At 37.4% G+C, this 10,200-nt stretch overlaps 1 protein-coding gene across 1 annotated transcript in view; it reads right to left on the bottom strand.

The window, feature by feature from the left end:
- LOC106522834 (RING finger protein 207) overlaps window positions 1–10,200 on the bottom strand; it is a 31,979-nt gene that overhangs the window by 5,486 nt on the left and 16,293 nt on the right. The window contains exons 8-14 of the mRNA XM_014016025.1: window positions 10,075–10,150; window positions 8,704–8,829; window positions 7,602–7,648; window positions 6,535–6,607; window positions 5,457–5,525; window positions 3,305–3,373; window positions 1,564–1,670 (exon numbers count right to left, since the gene is read on the bottom strand). Coding sequence (XP_013871479.1) covers window positions 1,564–1,670; window positions 3,305–3,373; window positions 5,457–5,525; window positions 6,535–6,607; window positions 7,602–7,648; window positions 8,704–8,829; window positions 10,075–10,150 — 567 coding nt within the window. The remainder of the gene's footprint in view (window positions 1–1,563; window positions 1,671–3,304; window positions 3,374–5,456; window positions 5,526–6,534; window positions 6,608–7,601; window positions 7,649–8,703; window positions 8,830–10,074; window positions 10,151–10,200) is intronic.

The raw sequence follows: 10,200 nt of genomic DNA, 5'->3' as shown, positions 1-10,200 counted from the left end.
TAAGTAGAGTTTGTAAATGCTGAGATACACTCAATTACATTTCAGCATGGTATTTCGAGCAAAAACATCAAGAAAACCCGAGGGTTTAGGCATAAGAGATGAATGAACCAATAGGCGGGCCAAATTTTGGTCACTCGCGGGCCACATCCGGCCTGCGGGCCACCAGTTGAATAGCCCTGATAGAAGTCATTTCTGTCTGAGATGCGAGTTCATCCATTTCAGATTTCAAAACAATCGCTGCCCTCTGAGCATCCAGACTGTGTCCCAACTCAACCTGTTAAAGACTTGGACAGTGAGTTATTTACAGTAAAGAACATTGTTGCATCAACTGATCGAAATCCTGATAGAAAGGATGGTTTTTATAACAACTGCAGGAAGCATCCTGTCAGACACCAACTGCTGCTGAATTTATAGAAAAATCTATTTGCTTTTCTACCTATGAATAATAAAYTCAATGGAAAAGTCCTGTCAAGCATCACTGTCATCCAAAGGTTTCCATCGCCTCTCTGGAAATTCATTAAAACCTGCAAATTTATTACACCCGTTTTAACTTCACTGCTGTCACTTCTCCTAAGCATCAAAACTGCAACCTAAACTGCATTAAAATAAGCACACAGTTACCTGACGGGTTCTTACGTCTCCTGCGTCCCGTCCGGAGCTAAAGCAGCAGCGAACCTGTCTAAAAGCATAAATCCTCCTCACTCCCTCCTACAGGTCACCGTCTGCACGCCCAGCCTCTGTCCTCACAGCAGTGACGCCGATTAAAGACTTTGTCCTAAAACAGTGACATCAATGGGCCGGAACCAAAGCGTCCGGCTCGCGCCCTGTGCCAACTTGCAGCAGAATCAAAGAGAGTTCTGTGAAGTTCTGATAAAAATAGTGCAGGCCAGCCGGCAGCACGGCCAGGACACCGGACCCGGCCCACCTTGTGTCTTGTACTGGCAGGGGCGCTAAACACGCTGGAAAGAGAAGTTGTCAGTATGCTGGCATTWGTGGGTGGACTTAAAGACCTGTGAATAGTTGGGAGACACTGAGGTGGAAAAACAAAACAAAACAATGATGAATGTATGCATGTGATAAATAAATAWAACCAGCTTTGCTTTTAATTTGGAGACATTTTAATGAAGGTTTTGGCTTCAAACACCCGCCAGCAGGATTAATAATCTCTGTCCAGGAAGTGCGACCACAACTCCTCATCCATTCATCACGTAAACAACCAGCAGGACCTGAATGTTCTAAATTGGGATCCGCTTCCCACCCAGACCTCCTGTAACAAGGTGAATTACGTAAACATATCAGAGTACAAAGCTTGCAGACAGACAGACAGAATAACTGGCATAGTGGCATCCAGCGCGGCGCCTCCTTTCCCCCCTCTCCATCTGTACTGGCAAACTGTTTGGGGGGGGGGGGGGGTTGATCTCAGCTGCCTCACAAGTGGGAAATTTTCCACCTGAGCTTCTGTCTTTTCTTGAAAGGAGCTCAAAGACGCCCCTGGTTGGGCAGCCGTCTCTTCACCTGATGGGAATAATTTAGCAGCGGGTGGGGGGGGTTAAAAGATCTGACCTCGTCGCGATGCTTGTGGAACCGGCAACGGAAGGGGGGCGGCGGGGTCCGATCTGCAGCAGAGGCTCCAAGCAGCGAGCGAACTCACTCCTGTACTCCGTGTTGATCTAAGAGACGACACCAAGAAACAAGACTTACAGAGAAAAGTGAAGAGCAAAGGAAAACTATGAAATTACACTTTGAGGTGTAAAAAACCACGTCTTCTGGTTCTGCGGAACGGCTGCTGCTCAGTGAAGAGAGAAACTCTGAAACAGGCTGGTTGAACAGCAGGAATCTTTATTTTGCAGTCCAGGAGATTACAGCCAAAAACCAAATTATGGCCTCCAAGCCAAATGATTCACCAAGTAAGAAAGATGAAGTACGAAGGCCAAGGGTAGGGGCGTACAAGCCTCTTTACAGGTTGCACAGTGTAGTTCAACAGAGGCATCATAAATTTTGTCACGGAATACCTTAAGCATTCCTCTTCCTAATATGGTAATATATGCCGAGCTCTGAAGCTGGAAAACCAAGAGACATAACACATCTGTGCATTCCTGAGAAGAGGTCCCCACTCTTGGACACTACAACTTTTTCTGGAAAAACAGGAGAACACTGAACGCTGAGTCAGCATCTTTAAAATGCAAATTTAACATTTCTGTAGGGCAGCTAATTGTCAACTAAAATACTATAATTGTGACTAGTGATGTTCGATACTGCCAATTTTCTTACCAATACTGATAATAAATAAAATTTGTCTGGTATCGGCGATACTGATCCGACACTGATACTTTGTGATAACACACATAATGTGTCTGGTAAATCTTAAAAAGTAGCGTTTTTCAAATCACCGCTTTATAAATAATACATGACATAGTAATTTATTTAATTAAGTCTTTCTAGCCCTGACCTTGTATTTGTTTAGCACAATTTAAAACTCTTATTCTAAAGAAATATAATAATTTTTGAATAATGAATAAAAGTGAGAAATATTCTAAAAGTTGTTATGTTGTTATTTTGTAGCATGGTTTGTGGGTTTGCAAGAAGGTCCTTGGCCAGAGCTAATGCTGTTTGGGGGGGCCATGGCATGAAAAGTTTGGGAACCCCTCATCTAAAATGTAACAACAGTCAAACGAAKCAGATTTTATGTTAAAATGACCTGCCATACATCTATAGACTGACTGATTTACGGCTTATGCATTACTCAAGAGGAAGAAAAAGTAGTTCTCTCCAACCACATATGATCAAGACAAGTGTGGAATAGTTTAGTTATTTTCCACTATTTTCCTGTTAATGATATACTTTATGTGAAGTAACTAAAGTATCAAAGTATCGATATTTTGATTTCAATATCAATTCTAGAACATAAAAATCTGGTATCGGTAGTATTGATATTTCAGTATCGATCTGCACATCACTAATTGTGACATCCCTGATGTTTTTATTCACTAAAACACTCCAACATGTTGGAATCACTTGTTTTGTACAAAACCGTTTCTGATGAGTCCCCCCCCCCCCAAAAAAAAAAAAAAAAAAAAAAACTAACTAAAATAAATGCATTTCTAAAACTAAATATGTTTAGTGCATGAAGTTCATTAAGTTTATTATAATCGTGTTTTATTCCTTATTGGACCACAGAGTTCTGATTCTTTATGTTTTGTGTGTCTTGGTCATTTCTTTATAGTGTAGCATAAAAAGAAACGCAGGTGCTGGGAGGGACTAAAACATAATTTATAGTGAAAATGATCAGAGGAAATGCACTCACTTTGCTGCTCTGCACTGGTCGCAGGCGATGTGGGAGCTTTGCGATCCTCTTCAGTCTCTCCATGAGTTGCTGTGTAAGCAAAAAAAAAATAAAAAAATAAAATAAAATAAAAATACTTGAGTTTGATTCAGCGACCCGTTTCACCTCACTGACTCGTTTCGGACAGCTTCCAGTTCAGCCGATTAAATACAGAAAGTTTTCTCTGACCACCAATAAAATGTTCTTAAATTGTTAACTCCTTCTACATCCAAAGATTCTTGATGAGTATTTTATCATCTTAATATTGTGCTCACTAATCCAAACTGTCTTGTTAAAATGTTTCTGTTTTATGTTTATACTTTATACTAACAATACATGTGTATGGAATCGTTCAATACAGAGCTTTAGGTTCAATTCACCCTATGTATCAAACAATACAGGTTTTTAAAGTTTATTTTATCAACTTGTCTTCTGAAGATGCTCTGTGTTGAAGGATCAGTGGATCTGCGTTCGACTACTCCACCTGCAGTGTCGAGCTCAGATCCACTGAGACACTCGCTGTTTCAGCAACATTTAATTTAAAAACTGTACTTTTGAGGTTAAACAAAGGTTCGTAATTCAATTAAATAAATTACAAGTTAAAAGGGGCAGGGATAGATGTCTTTTTTTGTATCGAAAAGATATTGAACCATGAGACTAAATTATCGAATTCAATTGTGAATTTTCTGTATCGAGCAAGAGATACTTTCACGAGTAGCTTCCTCCACTTCTGAAAAACCACTGATATTTACCCTCATTTTATTCCAGATTCTAATTCTATTTTTTTTTTTACTTTGATTTAGGTCCTGGGTCTTCTTCTGTTTATGTTTTCAGAGCAGGCTCCACTCAGAAATTGGCAGTTTTCCTGTAAAGTTAGCTTAGCATAGCTGTAGCATGAGCTTGTGTGAGCGCAGCTGCCGAGCTGGGAGGGATGAGTTTATTCATGAGAATGATTGACACCAGTAAGACCACCCCCCGAGCTCTGATTGGCTGTTTTTGATAGGGAGTGGAACATTTAAACAAATGGCTGTAGGAGCCAAAAAAGTTTTAATTTTTCACAGATTATCTGTCTATTATCCATCTGTATGGAGGTAAATTTGTGTTTTTATGATTCAATCAAACAAAAAGCATCTTAACAATAGAAGATGCTTTTTGTTTGATTGAATCATAAAAACACAAATTTACCTCCATACATCTGTCAGGACRTAGCGACAGTTTTAACTAATATGTAAAACATACATATATTTTTAAAAGTTACCAACTGCAGCTTTAATTACTCTTTACTTATCTTGTGCTGCAGTGATGCTACATTAAAAGCACTTTATATCAACTATTACAGCAATCTATAGCAATGGCACAGACAAGCAAAGATAACCTTTGACATTTGACCTCGACCTTAAAGCTGGGGTTACGCTCAGTCTGATGTGTATCAGGTTTTTTTAAGTTATGAGTGGATCAGAGGTTTTGAGTGTGAAAAGWGACAATTTACAGGTGTACAGATGGAGACTCAGAGGTTTATAGTAAATAAGTACAAGTACTTAGTTACAGTACTTAAGTAGTTTTTGTGAGGATTTGTATTTTTACAAACTCTTTATTTAAATAGCTACTTTTACTTTGTGACATTTTAAAGCTAAAACTGATACTTTTACTTCTTTACTTTAAAATGTAACACCTAGTTATAAAATTAAACATGTTTGAACTCATCATGAAAGAAGATGAAATGCACTCTAAAAAAAATTAAGTGTTGAATTTACTCAACAAAGTCATGTCAACTGGTTCCACTAAGATTAGTCAAGTAAACTGAGCAACAAATAAACATATATTGCTTATTTTACCCAACCTGGCCGAGTGGAACCAGTTTGGTTCAGTAAATTCAACAGTTTATTTCTTAGAGAGTGTGTAAAACTACTTTTACTTTTACTTTCCCAATTTTTGTGAACACTTTTATAACTTTTACTTGAGTAGTTTTCTCATCAGTGAAATTTATTTTTTACCAAAGTTGTTTTCTGTTCGTGTAATTTTACTTAGTTTTTTTTCAAGTACTTTAYAGACCTCTGTGGAGACTATATCATGATACACATAAAAAAAAATCTAAAATAATAAAACAGTTTATTGTTTATGTAGTTATACTCACGTAGCCCATATCCAGAAACTCATACTTGTTGGCTGAGCTGAGAAAGGCTGAACAGGTGACCAGGTGGACCTAAAGACACCGGAGGTTCAGTGTTTCCATCTTCACARTACAATAAATAACAAGAACATCCAAAACCTGAGAAGAGCATCTGAAGAATCACTGCTTCCTGTAAGGGCCATTTATAATAATAACAAAAAAACTCTATTTTAAACACAATAACTCACATCACTTGTTTACTTTCACCGATTTACACTTTCAATCGTGACATAAAGGATGAGTTCAGTCTAACACAGGGGTCCCCAAACTTTTTCCTGTAAGGGCCACATAACTTTTCCCTTCTCTGGTGGGGGGCCGGAGTCAGTTTGTAACAAAAAAAAAAGTGTGACTATTGCAGGAGTGCCTAAATGTAAAAATTTATTGTTTTCCAGAAAGCACAATCAAATAACCCTCTGTGGGTTCTTCACAGTATGTATTCTGCTGAGCTAACAGTCCACTTTTTAGCTTTGAGAGTTTGTTTGCTCACATTTGGCCGCAAGCTATCATACTTGTCTTTGTGACGGGATTCATAGTGTCGCCGCAGATTGTTTTCTCTGAATACCGCCACCACCTCTTGACAGATGAACAAAAATAATAATCATTTGTCCACTGCAGCTTAAATGCCCTGCATTATGAATCAATTTTTCTCTTACCTAATCTTTTCACCATTATTCTGTTATCTCTTTGAGAGGGGCGGGTTTAGGATTTTTTTCTGGGGGTTGCCAGATAGGGGCACATACCGCAGAAGGGTGGAACAGAATATCACGTTATATGTGTGTATGTATGAAATAATTACTAACTAATAATAGTTAATAATGAAAATAGTTCATAATTAAGGAACATTTTATTGCAAAAGTCCAACTTTATAATCAAATATAAATACACATATATGAAAAAATAACCTAAATGCTCTCTGGTATTGTTCTGGGGGCCGGACCAAATGGGGAGGTGGGCCGGATCCGGCCCGCGGGCCGTAGTTTGGGGGACCACTGGTCTAACACGTTCAAATGGTTTCTGAAATAATTTACTGTCTGCGCTTCACCTGGAGTGTTGGTAGGAGGGCAGAAAGGTGTGACAGTTGCTCCTTTAATGCTTTCTCCTTCTCCTCGTGCTGACTGCAAACACACACACACACACACAAACACACACACATTTGTAAGACTACACCTTCAAATTGATGCCTACCACAATACACAAAGGACTCGGCTCAGGAGGTGAAACCACAAACAACATACTCAGTGTTTCCAGGAGCTAATCTATCTGTCCTCTCTGGTAACAAACACACAGCAGCACAGACGCAGGGACGAACACATAAAGTGTGACATAAATAGCCTTTAACATCCTTCTGGGAACCCAACCACTGGATGGTTTCCAGGCAATACAGAAGGGTGGGGGGGGGCAAAATGGAGGATGTCGGCCGCAAAGAAAACATCTCATAAATATCCAACAGCCGGAGAAATTCACCATATTATTCAGATTTAATCACACAGAGTTATATCCATCAATGYAATGAAGAAGAAAGGCCTGAGGAAATGTTAAGATTGTTCTTTTTATCACTCTGAAAATGAGAGTTTTTAGTTTGTCCAACAACAAGAAGAAAACCAGGATTTAACATCATAGCATCGAGGCGTTTCCTGAAAATATTTAGTAGAAAACAGTCGAACTCTGCACAAACTATGACACAAGCAACACTTTTGCAAGGTTTTCTGATTTGAGGTCCTGCCTGCAGACTCCATCCAGAGCTTCTCGCTGCAGTTGCTGATGCAAACCTTTCATTTGCATTTTTGTAAAAAGCAGAACTCTGCAGGTGGCTTCGCTTTTCTTAACTGGATCTTTGCACGAGTTGGACGTCTTTTTTTAAAAAACTGTAATCGTATTCAAGTCCTTTTAATTCAGCATCATCCTTTGTGAAAATGTTAATGATCACACAAAAAAAAAACTGTTTTTACTGCTGAAAGCGATTGTATCGAAGCAAACAGCCATCATCACTGAGATCAGTGGAGCTCAGTGCAATAAAAAAATCTTAACTGGTGTCAGCAAGAGAATAACACAAAAACTGTGGCAAAAAAACATAAAATCATCTTGAAATAAATATATAATTAGTTTTACCTCTGAGCTGCTCTCAGCAGAACCTTTTTCCTCTCTGCTAGTTTCTCCTGTCAGATGAAAAGTGAGAAAAAAACAACTGTTATTCCTCACACTGCTGTGAAAATGGCCTTGAGCTCTGATTTATAATGAGTTTTCACAATTGTGTAAAAAAAAAAAAAAAGAAGTAAATGGTGAAAATTTCCCAGTGGCTGTTTTGGGTTTCTTTTTATGCAGAGAACTCTTTTCCTCACATTTAGATGAACAGAGACATCCAGTGGTCGAGCAGTGCTGACAAGTTTTAACTGCTAAACCAGGACGTTTCAGCCTTTATAACAAAAACTGCATTTATTTTGACACTTTTTCTATTAAATAAGTTTTCAGATGTGTGAAATATGTGACCCATCATATCGAAATGAGGGTTAAGTCAAATTTGGTCAAAATGACCTAATTATATGTTCAGATTCTTAGCTTTAAAAGATACATTTTGATACCTGGATCATTCTGATATCATAATTAAATCCATATATATGACTTAGTCTTGTTGGTTACAATAATACATAAATATTTGGTCTGAATCCTAATTTTATGTCCTTTTAATGAGGAATTTTTGATGTCCTTCCATAGAGGAAACCTCAAATTATATTTGAATATTGAGATTTCCCTGCTAAAAAGAAACAAAACTTTGCTAGCTCACAGGGAAAATCTCAAAATTTTAAGGCGTTTTTCCTCAAAATCATTTTTTGTTGCTACTGCTCAAAAAAGTGCTTCAAAATTTTGTTTTATGATTATATTTCAGACGGTTCATTCAAACGATACATTGATAATTGATCATTATATTTTTGACAAAATGCAATTTTTGTTAACAGTTTAGTCAAAACACTATATTTGCCTATTTCTCCATATACCACTTTTGGACTTAATCCTCGTTTCGATGTGTTGGGTCACATATATGAAATATAAAAAATAAATAAAGTGGTGCTTCAGTAAGTTTTATATAAATCCTGTGTATTAAATAGTGCCTAGAAATAGATCAATAACGGTGATAAGAGATGTTTAGGATGAAGAGGTTTGACAGTGTGGATGTATTAGTAGTATTCTGATTCAGACAAACAGTTTATTTAACCTGTAAACTGTTGAAGAGGCTGCAGATTGCACTTTCTTCTTCCTCCACATTCAGACACACTTCCCCGATCATCGCTCTCAGCAGGTGGATCGCTTCTCCTGTGGACGTCTGCAGCTCCTTGACCACCTGCAGGACAGAGGCCAAACACTGCCTGAAAGCTGCTGTGTGCACCTTAGTTGAAGCTATGTGATATAAATACATTAACTAAAGCATGATTTTATTTTAAACCTGTCATTTGATAAAGCAAAACCAAACAATGTCTCTTGACAAGAGCAAAACATGAGCAACGAGGAAGAAAGATTAGCAGTAAAATTCCAATAAGATTGTTTTAGTTCACCGTGTCGTTGCAGTTTTTTGCGTTTTATTTTTCTCTCTTAGTTCTGTTGAGTTGCTGCGAGTGTCGAGGGCGTAACTTTACGTCCACCATTGGGAGAATTATGCTTTGTGCCTATTTACTATTTATTTACTCAAAACCATTCAGGATATTTTGGGGTTAAAATACGTTACGTCTTAACTTTCCTGTTTTCTTTGTATTTACTATGATACGATCTCGAGTWTAACACGATCACAATTTTTTGAGTTTAAAAATCATTTAAAGTCTAATAATCAATAATCCATGTTTAATACTACCGCCCCACTTTATGGATGATTCTTAGGGTTAAATGTCTAGTATTGTACATGCATAAAAAGAACATATAAAATGTTTAAGATGTGTTTATTAAATTTTAAAGATGTGTTATATGACATAACTAAATTTCTCAATTTTTCAAGAATATGTACCACAGTTTGGCTGGGAAAATGACAACACGTGATTCAACACAGACCTGATGTGACAAGAGCAGACTAAATATAAGTATAAGGTGTATTTATATAAATTGTTGATCTAGAGGGATTAGATGTTCTTGTCTTTGTTTTGTTAAGAACATAGACTTTTTTGTTATTTGAACTTATTCTAGAAAAAAGGGGCAGATATAAGATTTTTTCTTCTCTCTGCTGCCTTTCATTTCATTTTATTTGTGATTTTGATATGCATATATTTTTTCTCTCATTTTTCCTTTTATACTTTTCTTTTTATTGTTTATTGTATATAAAATTATTTTTTTGTTTTAATGAAATGAATAAAGAATTGAAACTGAAACTGAAGCTGAAAACACTGCATGTTATTTTCAGTAATTATGTCTAAACGTACACATATACCTAAAGACAATGAGAGAGTTGCAGCTACTTAACCAGTTAAGTTCTATTGTGTTAGAGCAAATGACGTCATTTTATTGACTGGATCAAACTATTGTGGGGCTCATAACTCCCACTAACTAATCATGCCCATGGCAAGTGTTGTATAAATGAGATGAGCAGGCAGGAGTGTCTCACCAGAACCGCTTGGTCCAGCATCTCACAGCCGTGTGCGTAAGCTGTTTCTATATCAATGCAGTGAGTTCGACTCTCCCTGCAGAAAACACAGAACAGTGAACCCGCCCCATATACACTATATATATA

Source organism: Austrofundulus limnaeus, unplaced genomic scaffold (genome assembly GCF_001266775.1).
Source record: "Austrofundulus limnaeus strain Quisiro unplaced genomic scaffold, Austrofundulus_limnaeus-1.0 Scaffold137, whole genome shotgun sequence".
Classification (NCBI taxonomy): domain Eukaryota; kingdom Metazoa; phylum Chordata; class Actinopteri; order Cyprinodontiformes; family Rivulidae; genus Austrofundulus; species Austrofundulus limnaeus.
This window is presented reverse-complemented; position numbering and strand designations above follow the sequence as displayed.